Source organism: Zootoca vivipara, chromosome 3 (assembly GCF_963506605.1).
Source record: "Zootoca vivipara chromosome 3, rZooViv1.1, whole genome shotgun sequence".
Lineage (NCBI taxonomy): Eukaryota > Metazoa > Chordata > Lepidosauria > Squamata > Lacertidae > Zootoca > Zootoca vivipara.
This window is the reverse complement of record NC_083278.1, coordinates 117,889,800-117,908,820: the sequence shown is the minus strand read 5'-3', so window position 1 is coordinate 117,908,820 and position 19,021 is coordinate 117,889,800. Positions and strand designations below refer to the sequence as shown.

Genomic DNA, 19,021 nt, shown 5'->3' with positions numbered 1-19,021 from the left:
CCTCCGGGGCAGAGCATGTGGCACCTTTGACAGCCGCGTATCAGGCAGGAATTCAACCGGTGCAGCTTTCCCCAACTCTGAAAAATGCGCCGTCAGGGAACGCTTCTATGTACCTTGGTTGGATTGAATTTCTACAACATTCACACAATACAACATTCATTACAATTATTACAATAAATTATATAAAGGGGAAAGCATTAATAAAAAGAAATTAGAGGAATACTTAGGTAAATTTAATGGAATTGGAATTAGTTCAGAAGAGTTGGAGGGGAAAACTAGCCTAAGGACAATAGCATTTGGGGGGGGAACCCAGAGGTTTTTTTGGGACATGCAATGGAATCATAGAATTGTAGAGTTGGAAGGGGCCACAAGGGTCATCTAGTCCAACCCCCTGCAATGCAGGAAACGCTTTCTAGGACTCGAACCCCTGTCCCGGAGATTAAGAGTCTCATGCTCTACTGACTGAGCTAAGTCATCCCACTCTGCATAGCATGAGGCTTATTTTGGGGCTTGCTCCCTTCAAGGCAGAGGGACGTGGGTGGCGCTGTGGGTTAAGCCTAGGGCTTGCTGATCAGAAGGTTGGCGGTTCGAATCCCTGTGACGGGGTGAGCTCCCGTTGCTCAGTCCCAGCTCCTGCCAACCTAGCAGTTCGAAAGCACGTCAAAGTGCAAGTAGATAAATAGTTACCACTCCAGCGGGAAGGTAAACAGCGTTTTTGTGCGCTGCTCCGGTTCGCCAGAAGCGGCTTTGTCATGCTGGCCACATGACCTGGAAGCTGTACGCCGGCTCCCTCGGCCAATAAAGCGAGATGAGCGCTGCAACCGTGACTGGACCTAACAGTCAGGGGTCCCCTTACCTTTACCTTTCCAGGCAGGATTTACCATGAGAGTGTCAGAACCGGCGGGACGGACACCTAGGAGGAAACACACAACAGATCTGGTTCTAAGCGGGGATACTCAACTACGTTTATTGTACATAAATCAGGACAAATAAAACATGGCTTCTCTCCTTGTCTTTCTTCTCGGAGAGAGAGAACACAAAAGCAATGCAGAGCGGATGTTCTGCTCAAAGGACTTCAACAATCTGTGCTGGAATGTAAACATCCCACACGTCTGCAGCAAGGGAGGAATGGAATTCCCAACAGGGAGATGGAGATCCTTGGGACATTTCTGCATAGGGTACGGCCTTATTGTTCAGATGAGCTCCTCTGGGGTTTATTATTACATTTGCAGCTGACTTGTCCCCCAGGGAGTTCAAGTTGTAGTGGCCATAGTTCTCTATCCTCCTCCTTGCGACAACCCTGCGAGGTAGGATAGGCCTGGGAGACAGTGATGGAAGCCAAAGTCACGAAGTGGGATTCGTGGCTGAGTGGGGATTGTAACGCTGGTCTCCCCTCATACCACTAAACCACCCTTGGTTCCAGACCTTTTGGTGGGGGTGCTAGGACAAGTCGTCCTGGGTGATGCCCACTCACCTGTCCTCCCTTTGGACCCAATCCACGCAGGCACTGCCCAAAGGGAGAGGGAAAAGTGAGTAGAGGCATCTGCTCCTCCTTGTCTCTGCTTGCACATTTGAGGGGAGGGGGTGGGAAGCAGGGAGACAGAAAGCAACAGCAGGGGGTTGGACTAGATGATCCACAGGGCCCCTTCCAACTACAATTTTGTGATTCTGTTGGAGGAAGAACAGGGATGAGGGTGGGGCTCAGCAGATGTGTCCATGGCTGGATAGAACCTAATTCCTAGGGCATCTGCAGGCTGTTGATATTTGCACCAAGAAATTTAGGTATTGCACATTTAAAGTGCATCGGAGAGCTCTGGGACAACAAAAAGAACCTGGCTTTTTTGCAGAGAGGGAAAGAGCAGGGAAACACATTGAAAAGTGTGGGATGGATGAGTGACAGGAAGAGGTATAAAAACCACACAAGCAAATTTAGCATGAATGCTCATTGTCTTGCAAACAAACCAGAATGAAAGCTCCATAAAGGCCGGATATAATTTAATCTCTGCATAATAGTTGTTGAAGCAAATCAGGAAGAGAGCTCAATATGCTGCTCGTCTGCCGGGCCCAAAGATGCTGGGCTTAGTAAAAAGGCTGCACCTCCCCACTGCGGTCTCCAATAAGAGGGTGAGAAACCTCTCTGCCTTGTGTGAGATCTCAAGAGTGGGTCGTTCAGCCTTTGCTGGTTTGGGGACATCAGAAGAGCCCACTAGCTGGCTCAGGTAAAAAGGGAGGGAGATAATCTGGTCCAGCAGCCTGTTCTCTCCGGGGCCGACCAGATGCCTCCTATGGGAAATGCAAAAGCGGGACCTGAATGTAACAGCCCCCCCCTCTCCGCTTGTGATACCCAGCAACTGAGATAGCACACAGAGATAGCACACAGCAGACACGACTTCTTTTCTTCTTTGGCGATCACTCATAGCTGTGAAAGATGGTCTTCCATGAACATGAATTAACAGTGAGTCCCTAAGTGACTGTGGAGGCCAATTCTGGACCCACACATCCTTCCACAGTGGGGACATTTGTTTCCGGGAGGGAGTTGATCACGGTGTGGATTTGCCAAGCATGCCTTCCTCTTAGCATGTTTCTCCCTTGCGTCCTGAGTTTGAGTGTCTTCAAAGCCCAGGACACCTTTGGGAAAGGCTGTTCTCCAAATGGAGCGCTCACAGGCCAGTGTTTCCCAGTTGTCGGTGTTTATACTACACTTTTTTAGATTTGCCCTGAGAGCGTCTTTAAACCCCTTTTGTTGTCCACTGGTATTTCGCTTTCTGTTTTTAAATTTGGAATAGAGTAGCTGCTTTGGAAGACGATCATCAGGCATCCGCACAACATGACCAGCTCAACGAAGTTGATGTTGAAGAATCATTGCTTTGACACTGGTGATCTTTGCTTCTTCCAGTGCACTGATGTTAGTTCACCTGTTTTCCTGAGTGATGTGTAAATTTTTTTGGAGACACGATGGAATCTTTCGAGGAGTTGGAGATGGCGAAGTGGTCCACATTTTGCAAGCATGCATGTTTCATTTCACATACAGGACTAGGATGGCACACAGCATACAGTACATGACTAGGAGCCATCTGCAAAAGGGATTCTTTAGCTGTGATTGCACAGGGCTGGGCTGGATGAACCTTTGGGGTCCCTTCCAACTCTATGATTCTATGAGCCATTGACAACCCCACAAATTATCTCCATCCCTCTTAACACCCACAGCAACTCTCCCCACTTGGAAATTCCCAGAAACTGGTATTCAGAGTCCTATTGCCTCAAACCATTGAGGTAGCCTCGGGCTGATGGGCACTGGCTTGGCAAAGGCCAGTGTATTTTGAGGGTATGTCGGCCAAAGCCCCTCTGTGTCACCCAAAATAGCTTTCTGAGGTTTGGAGGGGAGGTTCGGCCACCCAAACAGCTTGCTCTCCTTCCACCTCCTGTAGCAAGACAGTTGTGGCTGGGCCTTTCCAATGCACCTAGCTTGGTTTTCAAAAGCAAGCCGCTTCTTTCACACAGGAAGGTCTGCAGGCTATATTTTCAAACCAAATACTGACAGAAGAAGCAGCTGCTGGGTGAGGCCCATCTAGCCAGCATCCTGCTCTCGCAGTGGCCACCTAAATATAAATCCACAACAGGACCCAAGCACAAGATCATTCGGTTCTCCTGTTGTGGCCAGCACTGCCTCTTGTGGTTCCACAGTTTAACTCTGAGCTGCAGAAATAAGCTCTTTCTTTTATCTTTCCTGACTCTTCCAGCCTTCAGATTCATTAGATATCTAAGAGTTCTAGGGAGGGAGAAAAACAATATGATTCCAAAACAATCAAAATTTGAGCAGATGCAGAAGAAACAAAGCTCTGCTTAAAAACCTCCAAGGATGACTCTTGTATAAACTGTATACTATTAAACAAAGAAATATGGTACGGTAGGCCATAAGAAAGTACTAGCAAATACAGTACAGAAAATACATGAAAGTACAGTAAGAAAAAGGTGAAAGTACATTTAATGTCATAAATGTTGATTACATCGGGAAATGACGGGAAGCCTGCTTTTGTTTCAGTGTCTGTTTCTTTGTTTTTTATATGATATAATTTATTGGAATTTAATGTATTGGAACTATTATTCTGTTATGACTTTGCTTAAGTATAGAGAAGCGTAAATTATCATATAACGATTTAAGTTTGTATATCTACCAAAGACCATGTATGGATTTAAGTTAATAAATAAATTCTTAAGTTTTTGCAAAACAAAAAACCCCAAACTGTGGCCTACAAGGCGTTTGGTAGTTCTAGTATGTATCGGTTAAAATGAAACCAATCAACTAAATATGTATATATACGGTACATTGTAAAAAAATAAAAACCTCCAAGGAAGGACAGTCTCCTTCCAAGGGTGTCTGTTTCACTGTCAACAAGCTCTTACTGTCAGAAAGTTACTCCTAATGTTTAGTCGAAATCTCCCTTCTTGCAACTTGAAGCCGTTGGTTCAGATCTTACCTTCCAGAGCAGGAGAAAACAAGCTTATTCCCTCCTCCATGTGACAGCCCTTGAGATATTTGAAGAAGGCTGTCATCCTCTCTCCATCTCCTCTTCTCCAAGCTAAAGATGCCTAACTCCCTCATTTCCTGAACTTCAATTTTCGCCGAGATTTGTAGACAAAGGCCTGAGTTTTTCGAGACACATTTTGTTGGGTTTTTCTTTAGTACTGCTGCTTTTCCCACAGAAACCTGCTGTTTATCGCTGAACCGGAACAAATATGCATTACAAGGGGTTGGACTAGATGGCGCTTGGGGGCCCTTCCAACTCTACAATTCCATGAAACATCCATCCGTGAAAAACCAAACGGATGGGTTTCCCCCCCCCCTGTATGGGGGACCGTGTGTTGAGGTTCTTGCATGGGTTGGCCTAGATAATGTCGGGGCGGCCAGGGGCAGGAACAATCCACAAGCATAATGCAGGAACGAATCCAGCCCATAGCTGCCAAGTACCCCGTTTTCCCCGGGAAAACCCCGTTTTTACTTACCTTTCCCCGGTGGTCCCCCGCATCACTTCGTCTCCCGTTTTTCTCTGTTATTTTCTCCTGCCGGCGGCCTTTTTTTCTGATTTGCCCTTCTATGGGCACCAAAAACGGCTGCCGCCAGCTTCAAAAGTCGCATCTATGCATGTCTGGAAGTGCATAGGCGCGACTTCTGGTGTCGGTGGTGGCCATTTTTGGTGCCCATAGATAGGCGGAGCGACACTGGAAGTTGCGTCGGCACACTTCCGGTAACGCGTAGAAGCGACTTTTGAAGCCGGCGGCGGCCATTTTTGGTGCCCATAGAAGGGCAAAGCGACACCGTAAGTTACGTCGACGCAACTTCCGGTGTCACATGGCTGCCGGTCCTGGATTCTGCAGTCCGGGACTTGGAAGGTAAGATCCAGCCTCCCATCAGCATTCAGTGTACAGCTCTAGGGAGTTCCAACAGCACTTCCCGGTGATTTTTTACAACCCATGTCTTGGAGACACTGAGCACATATTCAGAGTCCAGCAGAGAAAAATCCCAAACGGAGCCAGGCTGAGGTTGTGTACTAAAAGCTACTTTATTAAGCGTAACACAGAACAAAAGAAAACATGTCTCCTTGCGCTGAGAGAAGTCTGAGGAAAAGAACCAAAACAAACAGAAACAGAATATAGCAAATATCCACTCCCGTGATTCCAGCAATCTTTGCTGGAATGCATAACACAGGCATGTGACCTGCACAGTGAGAGGAATAGAAACCTAACAGATAACCCTACAATTCTATGATTCAGCATTAAACAGTGGGTCTTCCTGACAGAACAACAAACAACCCCATTCGGACATGTGTTTGGAAAGCAGGGAGCTGTGCCTACAGATCACGGCACAAACAGAAGTCTTGGTGAGCCCTTCTGCATTTTGGGTAGAGACTGGGGCTCTTTGGGGGTAGAGATTGGGTTTTTTTAAAAATCATTTAATTTTACAAATATAAATTTATAACAAAACCAAATACATATCCATATAAGAGATTCCTCTGAATCTTGCAACCTCCCGCCATCCCCTCCATGGGTCCTAATGTCAACGTTTTCAGCTGCATATTATGTCAGGAAGAACTTCCTGACAGTAAGAGCTGTTCGGCAGTGGAATTTGCTACCAAGGAGTGTGGTGGAGTCTCCTTCTTTGGAGGTCTTTAAGCAGAGGCTTGACAGGCATATGTCAAGAATGCTTTGATGGTGTTTCCTGCTTGGCAGGGGGTTGGACTGGATGGCCCTTGTGGTCTCTTCCAACTCTATGATTCTATGTCATAATCTATATTTTATATCTGTCCATATTGTCCATAGTATTTGTTATATTGCAAGCGAAATTAAAATCCTGCTAATGTTTTCACCTTAGTCTTCTTCTTCTTCTTACTATAGTAGTCTCCTAAATAAATTATAATTCCCCCCCCTTCTTTCTTGAAGTTTTTGTCTTCTTGGTCAGTTTTGCCATCTCAGCGTAGTCTTAACCAGCTTGGTTTGCCATTCCTCTCTGGCCGAGACTCTCTCTTCTTTCCATCTCTTGGCTAATAGCATCCGTGCTGCGGTTGTTGCATACATGAAAAGTCTTTTCTGTTGCTTTGGGGTGTTGGTACCAGTGCCAGATTTACGTATAAGCTAAACAAGCTATAGCTTAGGGTCCCACTCTCTTGCGCCCCGCCCCCCAAAAGGAGAAAAACCTGGATGTACATTTCCAAAATATAAGATAAAAAACAAATAAAATCAAACCTACCTACAGCAACCGTGTTCTGTGTTGTATAGGCTCCTATGATGTAAGTTATGGGCCCCGCCTGCTCTCCTGCTCCCTAAAATATCACTGGTTTGCTCATTTCTGTATATAGGGTGCCTACATTCTGCGTGGACTGGTTATTTTGTTATGTGCAAATTGCTTGAGATACCTATTAGGTCCCTATATAGCATATAAAGGTAAAGGTAAAGGGACCCCTGACCATTAGGTCCAGTCGTGACCGACTCTGGGGTTGCGCGCTCATCTCGCATTATTGGCCGAGGGAGCCGGCGTATAGCTTCCAGGTCATGTGGCCAGCATGACAAAGCCACTTCTGGCAAACCAGAGCAGCACATGGAAACACCGTTTACCTTCCCGCTGTAGCGGTTCCTATTTATCTACTTGCATTTTGATGTGCTTTCGAACTGCTAGGTTGGCAGGAGCTGGGACCAAGCAACGGGAGCTCACCCCGTCACAGGAATTCGAACCACCGACCTTCTGATCAGCAAGCCCTAGGCTCAGTGGTTTAGCCCACAGCGCCACCTGGGTCCCTATATAGCATATATATAGCATATATTCAACACAAAAAACAGCGACCATTTTTTTTTTTTTTTTGATTTTAAAATACCTTTATTTCGAATAAGGATTTAAAAGTTATTTACACCAGATCTTTCCAGATGTAAACAAACAAATAAAATATATGACAAAATACATCCAACCAAATCAAATTCTCAACACTAAAATTATACATACCGAAATCATATCTCTGAATGTATTCCATTTCCACAAGTAAACAAAACTTCCAACCCTTCACCAGTATATCTAATTTTGTTGTCGTTATTGATATTATTACCCACAGGTTGGTTTATATCAGCTTTAACCACAAATTCTTCCTCACTTTTCTTAGTTTCCCTTCTTATATTTTACAGATATCGCTCAAGTTCTGCCAATAGAATATTGTTATTATTATATGTTTTTAAATACTCTCTAAAAATTTTCCATTCTTTGGATATCTTTTGATATTCTATATCCCGCACCCAGCCTGTTAATTTCGCTAGCTGTAAATATTCAATCAACAAAGTTTGCCATTCTGTTATAGTAGGGGGTAGTTTATCCTTCCATTTCCTTGCAATCAGAATTCTAGCGGCGGTCAAGCTATACATCATAAGCTTTCTATCTTCCTTTTTAAAGTTATCGGGCAAGATGCCTAGGAGGAAGATTACGGGTTGTTTTTTAACTGTTGTTTTGAATAGTTTTTTGATTTCATTATAGATCTTATCCCAATAATCTTTAATTATATCGCACGTCCACCACATGTGGAGGTACGATCCAGGTTCTTTCCCGCATCTCCAACATTCAGGACTTCTCCCTTTATACATCTTTGCTAACTTCTGTGGGTAGAGGTGCCACCTATATAGCATTTTCATGCTATGTTCTCTCAGTGAATAGCACGCTGTGAATTTCAGATCTTTGGTCCACAAACGTTGCCATTGCTCTGTTGTTATATTATGTCCACAGTCCTGCGCCCATTTAATCATGACCGTTTTAGTTAGCTCTTCTTTAGTTTCCCACTCTAGTAGGAGGTCATATATCCCTGAGATATTTTTCTTTTTCTTTATTAATAATTCTTTTTCAAATCTTGATGTTTCCCTAGCCAGTCCATTGCTGATATCTACAGCTAATTTTTGGCGCAGCTGAAAGTATTGGAGCCAGTCCGTCATCCTTCCTTTAATGTCCTCATACTTTTTTAGAATTATCTCTCCATTCTCTATATCTGTAACCTCTCTGTATGACGGCCAGCTCCAATCCATATTTCTTCGTTTAATCGCAAAGGCTTCCGTTGGGCAGGCCCATAATGGAATTTTGGGCTCTAGAATTCCTCTGAACTTGGTCCAGATATTGTACAGGGATTTCCTTATGATGTGATCTAAAAATCCTCTGTGTGATTTTATTTTCCCATATAACAAATATGCGTGCCATCCAAATCTTGTATTATGGCCTTCCAAATCCAATAACTCTCTTTCTTTCAAAACTATCCATTCTCTCAACCATACTAGCCCAGCAGCCGCATGATAGAGTTCCAGATCGGGGAGTGCAAAGCCTCCCCTTTCTCTCTTGTCTATCAACAATTGATGTTTTATCCTTGGTTTTTTCCCGTTCCAGACAAACCTCGCAAGGTCTTTCCTCCATTCTTTAAAACAAGTTTTCCCTCCTAATATGGGTATTGTCTGGAACAGGAACATCAATTTCGGTAAGATGTTCATTTTTACCGCGGAGATTCGACCCCATAGAGATAAGTGGAATTTATTCCACTTTTCCATATTTTTCTTTATCTCTCTCCAGGTTTTACTATAATTATCTTCTATCAAATTTAAATTATTATTTGAGATCCAAATTCCTAAATACTTTACTTTCTTTTTTATTTCTAATTTGGTTATGTCCTCTAATTTCTCTTTTTCCTCCTTATTTAAATTTTTTGTCAACATTTTTGTTTTTTGGTGATTTATTCTTAAACCCATCGAATCTCCAAATTCTCTGATTGCATCTAGGGCTGCTGGTATTCCTACCTCGGGGTCCTGTGTTGTCACAATTAGGTCATCGGCAAACGCCCTGACCTTGTAGGAGTTTCTCCCAAGCCTAATTCCTTTTATGTTCTCTTCAGTCCTGATGTGCTGGAGTAGCGGTTCTAATGCTAGAATGAATAGAAGTGGGGAGAGGGGGCACCCCTGTCTAGTACCTTTATTTATTTTGATTTCCTCTGTCAGGTTCCCGTTGATTAAGAGTCTAGCTTTTTGCTGTTCATAGATGGCCTCCAATCCTCTCCTAAACTGCGTCCCCAGCTCCATCATTTCCCATTGCTTTTTCAAAAATTTCCAAGAAACATTATCGAACGCTTTTTCGGCGTCGATAAGTAGGAGCGCGGCTTTTTTATCAATGTTTACCTCCAGGTACTCTATAATATCTATGATGTTCCTCGTATTGTTAGAGATCTGTCTCCCTGGGAGGAAACCCGACTGGTTTGGGTGTATAATATCTTTTATTGTTTCTTTCAGTCTTGTCGCCAGTATGTTGGTGAAAATTTTATAGTCACAGTTTAGGAGTGAGATAGGTCTATAATTTGTCATCTTTTCTGGGTCTCCCCCTTGCTTGGGTATGAGTGTTATATAAGCTTCCCTCCAAGAATCCGGGATTTTGCCTGTTTTCATCACCCGATTCATAATTTCCACCAGTGGATTGATTATTATTTCCTCCATTTTTGTATAATATTCCGTTGGCAGACCATCAGGGCCGGGAGTTTTACCTATTTTCATCTTTTTTATTGCCTTCCTAACTTCTATTTCTGTAATTGGGGCATTTAACTTTTTAATTTCTTCTTTAGTAATATGCGGTATCTTATGTTTAACTAGATATTCTTCTGCTTCTTCTCCTATTTTCAGATCTTCCTTATATAATTCTCTATAGAAATTGACAAATTCTCTTATTATTTTCTTAGGGTTATCTATGACTTCTTTATTTACTGTAATTTTATTTATCCGCTTTTCACTGATTCTTTTTTTTAACTTCCATGCCAAATATTTCCCTGGTTTGTTTGCAAACTCAAAATTATCTTGCTTATACATTATCCAATTTTTATCCATTTCTTGATCTATTTTGCATGAATATTCTGTTTGCAATAATTTTAACTCCTTTTTAATTTTCTCGTTGGTAGGTTGTTTATCTAGTTCTTTTTCTTTTTTTCTTATTTCCTCGTAAAGTTTCTTTTTTTCGTTCTCATTGATTTTCTTTCGTATTGAATCTTGTTTTATAAAGTATCCTCTGATTACTGCTTTTTTAGCTTCCCAAATTATTTGAATATCTGTTTGTTTTTCCGAATTTAATTTGAAATAATCTTTCAATGTTGTTTTGGCCCCTTCTATAATTTTCTCATCTTTTAGTAGGGTTGTATTTAATTTCCACCTTCTTAGCCCTGTTGACCAGTTTGCCTTTATCTTAATCTGGACCGGGTTATGGTCTGAAATTATCTTTGGCAAGATTATCGCTTCTTCCACCCTTCCCAGTAAATCTTTTGATATCCATATGGCGTCTATTCTGCTAGCTGACTTTTTCGCCTCTGAAAAGAATGTGAATTCCTTAGAGTTTGTGTGCTTAAACCTCCAGGCGTCTCCCAAATCTAAGCTTTCACTTAAATCTATGAATGTTTGTGGCAATTTCCCCCGGTTTTTCTTTCCCCCCGATCTATCTAATTCTGGCTCCAGTACCCCATTCAGGTCTCCCATTAGAACTATTTTCTTTCCCACATATTCTAGTAATTTTTCTTCTAGCTTTTTAAAGAATGTAGCTTTTTGATCATTTGGGGCATAGACTCCTACTATTATAATTTCTTCCCCCTTGTCCACCAGCTTCAGTATAACCACTCTTCCTCCTGGGTCTAAATATAACAATTTAGGCTCCAGAGCTGGTTTAACGTATACAACTACTCCCTTCTTTTTTACCTGATCCGCCGCTATGAATTCCTGACCAATCTTTGAATTGATCAGAACTCTCTTGTGTTCTTGCGTAACATGCGTTTCTTGTAGGCACACTACATCGTTCTTTTGTTTAATCAACATATGCGCTATCTTATTTCTTTTCCCTTTCTCATTCATTCCATTTACATTCCATGACAAGATTTTCAAAACCATCTTGTTGTTGACAAAGGACAGCTGGACCTATAAAGGGCCCCATTACCTTCAGTAGTTTAGGGCCTCATCCAACCTAAATCCGGCCCTACAATTCCTAGGGTTTTTATATGACCCGAGCTGCTTTCCGCCTGACCCCTCTCCTCTCGCCTCCTGTCTCTCCAGGGAGTGATGTCCCGGCTTTAGCTACCCCACTGCCGCCGCCGCAACCGCTGCTCAAAATGATGTCCGGACTGCCGGAGGCCCTGAGCCGGCTGAGGGCGAACTCTCTACGCAGCTGCTTCAGCCTGGCGGGGCCTTCGGAGTCCACCATGGTGGCCGTGCCCATCGATATCGACAAGGACGAGGTCCGGATCCTCAAGGTCTGCTTCCACAGCAACAGCTTCAACATGGGGAAGAACTTCAAGCTGGTGAAATGTACCGTCATGACCGAGATCAGGGTGAGGCTATCATGGGGAAAAGGCTTTTGGGGGGCTCAGCCTAAGATTGGAGAGCGGGGGGGAAGGAACCCTACTTGTTGTTTTTATTGATTTATTAACAATAGGGGGAGGGAACCGAAGGAATAAAAATTTAAAACCATAAAGCCTGGAAGGACAAAATTGCAAAGACTTAGCGCAGCGCCAAAAGGACAATAAAGTATTTTATACTCCTTTTTTATATTATTTTTATTGGTTTTCCAAATTATTACAGATCACACCAAATTACTTTAATTTAATACATATTTCTTTCAAACAAACAAACAAACAAACAAACCCAGGTTTCCCTGCTCCTGTTGCAAACATATGCCCATCACTTCCTCCTGTAGCCCCTTCATCTCTTCTTTAATATCCATTTAAACCATGGGTAGGCAAACTAATGCCCGGGGGCCGGATGCGGCCCAATCGCCTACTCAATCCGGCCCACTGACGATCCGGGAATAAGCGTATTTTTACATGAGTAGAATGTGTCCTTTTATTTAAAATGCATCTCTGGGTTATTTGTGGAGCATAGGAATTCATTCATTTCCCCCCCCCGCCAAATATAGTCTGGCCCCCCACAAGATCTGAGGGACAGTGGACCGGCCCCCTGCTGAAAAAGTTTGCTGAGCCCTGATTTAAACCTTCTCTTGATGTTAGTCCATTCTCGCAGCTGGCCATTATTCTTTCCTTACATGCAGCATGCTCTGTTATTTCTCATAAACAGGGCCGTCTCAAGCGTGTCGGGTGCCCTGGCGCCGTGGTGCAGAGATCGCTCTGGCGTCCCCGCTCCGCCCCGTTTCTTAGCACGGCGGGCGCAGGGCGCAGCACGGCGTCTCCCTGCCAGGCCGGCACCCTGGCCCCCCGCGCCACCCAGCCTACTCCTAGAGCCAGCCCTGCTCATGAATAAAAAATCCAATGTGTGTAGTCCTTTATAGACATTGTTTCAGGTAGGTAGCCGTGTTGGTCTGATGCAGTCAAAATTAAAAAATAAAAATCCTTCCAGTAGCACCTTAGAGACCAACTAAGTTTGTCATTGGTATGAGCTTTCGTGTGCATGCACACTTCTTCAGATACCTGCACACGAAAGCTCATACCTATGACAAACTTAGTTGGTCTCTAAGGAGCTACTGGAAGGATTTTTTATTTTTACTTTATAGACATTGTTCTCAGACCTGGTGTGTTGGGAGAGTTAATTGCTATCTTCCTTTGTTCAGTTCCCTGCAGTGTTTACAAGGTCAACTCGCATTCCTTCCGCTGTTCACCAACTTGCATACAAACTGCAGCTATAAATAACTCCCAGATAACATGCTCAATCTCCGCCATTAAAATCCCACTCCGGGGTTCTTCCTCAGCACACAGCTAAAGTCTTTTCTCAAATACAGCCTCTTGCCAGATTAAATTAGCAGCCGTTCATCTTCTTACCCTGCAACCCTAACCCTCACACTCCTGGTCCAGTCCAAAGATAATTTTAAATAAAGTCCGTTCAACCTCAGTTGAGCAGGGAGGGCATAGTAAAACATTGTTAAATTCCTGAGCATCAATGAAAAGCCCCCCCCCTTTCCAGAATTCCAGAATAATACAGCTATGACAACACACATCTCTTTCATTTTGCAGGGGAGGTCAAGGGGGGGAAAGGACAATTTGGAAACCATATGAAAGCACAAAACCCCTTGTCCTCCCCCTTCCTTCCCGGATTTCAAGCTTCAGAGAAATCAAATACCTTCAAAGATCCAAACCCAGTCCTTTCGGCAGCTGATAATTGCAGTCCGTTATCATGTGTTGTTTCAGGACGCCATGATGAATGCCAATGTTCCAAATCAATGAGGAATCGATCACAAATCATGCTAAAGTATTTTATACTCCTAAAGGGCCAGCACTCTGGCCTGAATACGAGCCCTTCTTCTGCACTCCATGGCCTCCTATTATCTTTCTACTGTGCATCATAACATTTAAGACTAGTTAAAACTCAGACGCAGCGTGGCATAGTGGTTAGAGAGGACGTGGGAGAGTCCCAGGTTCAAATCCCTACTCAGCCATGAAACTCACTGGGTGACAGTGCTGCGGTCACTGCAGGGGGGGGGGACTATATAGTCAAGCATCCTGTGATCCCTGGAGGAAGAGTGTTGTAGGAATTTAATAAATAGATAAAGGCATACAACATTGAGCACCTTGAAGAAGGGATAGAAATGCAATAAAGAAAGAAAGAAAAATGAAATGAAATGAAAGCAACTCATTACCGGTATATAACCGCTCCTTATTTACACTTATTTACACCAGGCATCCCCAAACTGCGGCCCTCCAGATGTTTTGGCCTACAGCTCCCATGATCCCTATCTAACAGGACCAGTGGTCAGGGAAGATGGGAATTGTAGTCCAAAACATCTGGAGGGCCGAAGTTTGGGGATGCCTGCTTTACACTGTTTTGAGCAAACACCAAACCTTAGAGATTAAAACAAAATTCTCCAGAATAAGGTTTCCTCCCCCCTCCCCCAGACCTATCCACTCACTATTGTTTAATGGGGTGGGATTCTTTCTGGAGATGCTCAAATATCCATAATCTGGTTTTGGGTCCCCTGAGGAAAGTCTTAGTTTTCCAAAACTCCAACATGCAGAGGGCTCGTTACAGGTCCCCGAATGTCAAGCCCCACAGGCCCAGGAGGATCATCATCTAAGGTGGCTTGCATAAGTGAGAACCCACAGATGGGCTTCAGAGCCACGTTTGAGCATCTGAGAACATCTTGCGCATAAGGAGTACATGACAGAACATTCCCAGAGCATATGGACCAGCGAGGCTACATTTCCCTTGCAGCAAGGGAACAAGCAGCAGGTTTTAAAAACCAATTTCCTCCTTTTCATAGCAATCCGATGTCCTTTAAGTCTCAATCTAATCTTTGACTTGGTTCCCCCCTCCTCTGGAATCTGATTTCTCCAAATTGCACAAGATTGCCACAACTTTGTTCTTTTCTCCCACCGCTTTGTCCTACACACACACACACACACACACACACACACACACACACCCCTGGCCTTTCCTGCCATCTCACTGCAACTCTGCTCTGCAGGAAGTGATCAAGTCGATCCTGCAGAGCGGGAGGATTGGTCCAGACATCCAGCTCGCCGAGTGCTATGGATTACGCCTGAAGCACGTGAAATCGGACGAGATCCACTGGCTCCACCCGGACCTGACAGTGGGCGAAGTCCAGGACAAGTATGAGTGCCTTCACATTGAAGCTGAGTGGAGGTAGGAAGTCAATGACCGGAGGGAGCGGATGGGAGTTGTAGTCCAAAAGGGGATGGGTTGGCTGGAGCGGATGGGAGTTGTAGTCCAAAAGGGGCTGGGTTGGCTGGAGCAGATGGGAGTTGTAGTCCAAAGGGGCTGCATTGGCTGGAGCGGATGGGAGTTGTAGTACAAAAGGCGCTGGGTTGGCTGGAGCGGATGGGAGTTGTAGTCCCAAAGGGGCTGGGTTGGCTGGAGCGGATGGGAGTTGTAGTCCCAAAGGGGCTGGGTTGGCTGGAGCAGATGGGAGTTGTAGTCCAAAAGGGCCTGCATTGGCTAGAGCAGATGGGAGTTGTAATACAAAAGGGGCTGGGTTGGCTGGAGCGGATGGGAGTTGTAGTGTAAATGGCCATGCTTTAGTGCCCCTCCCAATAGTAAAGCCCCTGGAATAATCCTACATGGTGATGCCATCAGGACTTTTGTGGCATGCCGTCAACACACTGTGACACTCTCGGGGAGAGCAGGGAACGCCATCCTAGCCTGCCAACAAATTCCAGGCCCTGTGGCTCTCTCCTGCCACCGTCTCCAAACCTCTTGGAGGATTCCCACTCACAATCACCCTGCTTCCCTGGCCCCAAATTCACGTTGAACGTTCTCCACTTCCCTGTGTGATAGCCCTCTCTTTACAGTTTGATCAGAGCACATGGCAGTCCCTGGCAAATTGGCATTTGTGGCGCTTCAGATTTAAAAAGCAGGCTTTCACGGGGACGGCTCTGGGGGCAAAATAATAAATGCAGGCCCGTGCCTGGAAAGTGTGGGGCAAAAAGGAAGTGAGGAGAAGCCCCGAGTGCTTTCAGCTCAACCTCAGTAATTGGGCAGTCTTTAAGTTGAAATTACAGTGGTACCTTGCTTCTCAAACTTACCGTAGTTTTCTGTCTATAGGACACCCCCATGTATAAGACACCCCCTATTTTGGGGGACTCAGATTTAAGAAAATGGGGGGAGATGACACAGAATTGTTGAGGCAGCCAATCGCAAACAGCCCTTCACACAGCCACCAATCACCCGCCCTGTCGCCACAGAAAATCTGCTCGCACCTGCAACCAATTGCCCAGGCCCACTCTGCACTGCCCATGTATAAGACGAGGGCCAATTTTAAAGCTAATTTTAAAAGAAAAAACCCTAGTCTTATACATGAAAAAAATACGGTAATCCGTTCTGGAAGTCCTTTCCAAAACCAAAGCGTTCCAAAACCAAGGTGCGCTTTCCCATAGAAAGTAATGCAAAACGGATTAATCCATTCCAGACGTTCAAAAGCAACCCCTAAAACACCAATTTAACATGAATTTTACTGTCTAACGAGACCATTGATCCATAAAGTGAAAGTAATAAACAATGTACTGCAGTCACACAATCAATCAATCAGTAGCTGAACTGGGTTCCACACAGTCACAAAAACAAAAAGCCACAAAAACAAAAATGCAAAAGAAGTAGCAAAAACAGACAGACCTCAGCATAACACTCCAAACGGAAGTGTGGCACTCAAATCGGAAGCGTAACACTCAAAACGGAGCACGTTCAGCTTCCGACAAATGTTTGCAAACTGGAACACTTACTTGTGGGTTTGCAGTGTTTGGGTTCCAAGTTGTTTGAGTACCAAGGCGTTTGAGAACCCCTGTGTGCTGCAATCTCTGGGGACGGTGAGTTCCAAGGAGAGGTGTGAGATGATGGATGTGATCGTCAGTCAGATGAAACGATGGGTATCGTAAGATAAAACTGTCCTGTCCTTTTAAGGTACGACCTCCAGATCCGCTACCTCCCAGAGGACTACGTAGAACGCTTCCAAGAGGATCGGACGACGCTTCTGTATTTCTACCAGCAGGTTGGAGCCCTTGTGTATATCCTGGGTGCAGCTGCGTTGAACCGTGTGGTGCTGTGGCTCTCCTTCTGCATCTGGGCAAAAGGGTGGCAGGTCTGCCATAGATCAGCTGCTTGGCATGCAGAATGCCCCAGGTTCAATCCTCGGCGTCTCTGGGTATGGCTGGGGAAGACTCGAGCCTGAAACCCAGGAGATCTACTGCCAGCAGCAGGACAGAACAGAGGTAGAATCATAGAATTGTAGTGTTGGAAGGGACTCCTGAGGGACATCTAGTCCAACCCCCTGCAGTGCAGGAATCTGTTGCCCAACGTGGGACTCGAACCCCCGACCCTGAGGTTAAGAGTCTCATGCTCTACTGACTGAGGATCTTCCTGCATGAAGCATCTTCCTGTGCTCCTGTGTGCATCGAATTTGGTGTGTTTATCAGCGTCTTAAGGGAAAGCACTCTTCTGCTGCAAGGATGGAAGCGAAAGCAGCTGCTTCGTGGCATGCACTTTCTGGCACCCAAGAAGGGAAACCCCAAAAGGGGATGCCCTCCCCCCCCCCGGCAAAGTAAAGCCCCTTTGCACAGTCCAAGCACACCTTGTGCAGTGGAAATGTCTGGTATGCAGTGCCTGCGGCTGAAATCTCATGCACGGCTGTCACTTTTCATATCACTCAGAATCTGTTAGCAGCCAGCGTTCCCCAACCTGGTGCCCTCCAGATGTTTTGGATTGCAACTCCCATCAGCCCCAGCTGGGTGATGGAAAACATCTGAAGGGCACCAGGTTGGGGGAGGTTGCCTCACCCTGCCTGTTCAGAAAACATTCTCTTCTTCATAACGATGGGGGCTCAGTGAGTAGCAAGAGCTTGGTTTGAAGCTGAGCAGTCTCGGTGATGTGCTGGGTGCAAACCTCTTCGCAACTTAGGCTCCAAGGCATGGGGAAAGCTGCGTTTGCATTTGATAAGGTAAAGGTAAAGGGACCCCTGACCGTTAAGTCCAGTCGTGAACAACTCTGGGGTTGGGGAGCTCATCTCGCTCTATAGGCTGAGGGAGCCGCCGTTTGTCTGCAGACAGCTTCCGGGTCATGTGGCCAGCATGACTAAGCTGCTTCTAGCAAACCAGAGCAGCGCATGGAAACGCCGTTTACCTTCCCACCAGAGTGGTACCTATTTATCTACTTGCACTTTGACATGCTTTCAAACTGCTAGGTGGGTAGGAGCTGGGACCGAGGAACAGGAGCTCACCCTGTCACAGGGATTCGAACCACCAACTTTCTAATCAGCAAGCCCTAGGCTCTGAGGATTTTGCAAATTGCAGAGCTTCCCAGCTGGCCCTGAACTCCCCCCCCCCCGCGCAGCCACGAGTTCCAGGTCTTGCTGTCCATATTCCCCACCCGCAAAGGAAGTTCGGTGTTGCAGAATTTCCGACAGTGTCTGGTCCACTGTGGGAAAGGGCATTTGTTGCCCTCGCCTCATATGCAGCAGGACTGACATTGCCAGAAGTGGGGCAGAGTTTATTCCTTGTTTTAAGGAGGTCAGGTGGAAAATCTCCAGGCTCCACGTAGATTCAAGCTGTAGAATGGACAATTAATATGTGGAATTCACTGTGTGGGTCGCTCTTTTGTTTAGATGCCACTTTGGACGGAAGGGAATTATTATTATTATTATTATTATTATTATTATTATTTATTTATTTATTTATTTATTGTTTATACCCCGCCCACTCTGGGCGGCTTCCAACAGGAGGTTAAAAATACATTAAAACATCGGTCATTAAAAACTTCCCTAAAGAGGGCTGCCTTCAGATGTCTTCTTAAAGTCAGATAGTTGTTTATTTCCTTGACATCTGATGGGAGGGCGTTCCACAGGGCGGGTGCCACTACCGAGAAGGCCCTCTGCCTGGTTCCCTGTAACTTGGCTTCTCGCAGCAAGGGAACCGCCAGAAGGCCCTCGGCGCTGGACCTCAGTGTAAGGGCAGAACGATGGGGGTGGAGACGCTCCTTCAGGTATACTGTTCCTTCTTTGCGGGGAGGAATGGGGAAGTGAGTGTCACAAAGGCCTCCTCCT

General features: G+C 45.2%; 1 protein-coding gene across 6 annotated transcripts in view; it reads left to right on the top strand.

Moving 5' to 3' along the window:
- PTK2B (protein tyrosine kinase 2 beta) overlaps positions 1 to 19,021 on the top strand; it is a 107,680-nt gene that overhangs the window by 45,887 nt on the left and 42,772 nt on the right. For all 6 annotated transcript variants that reach the window (XM_060273198.1, XM_060273197.1, XM_060273196.1 and 3 more), the window contains exons 2-4: positions 11,584 to 11,858; positions 14,939 to 15,117; positions 16,888 to 16,975. In XM_060273198.1, coding sequence (XP_060129181.1) covers positions 11,640 to 11,858; positions 14,939 to 15,117; positions 16,888 to 16,975 — 486 coding nt within the window. In that variant the 5' untranslated portion in view covers positions 11,584 to 11,639. The remainder of the gene's footprint in view (positions 1 to 11,583; positions 11,859 to 14,938; positions 15,118 to 16,887; positions 16,976 to 19,021) is intronic.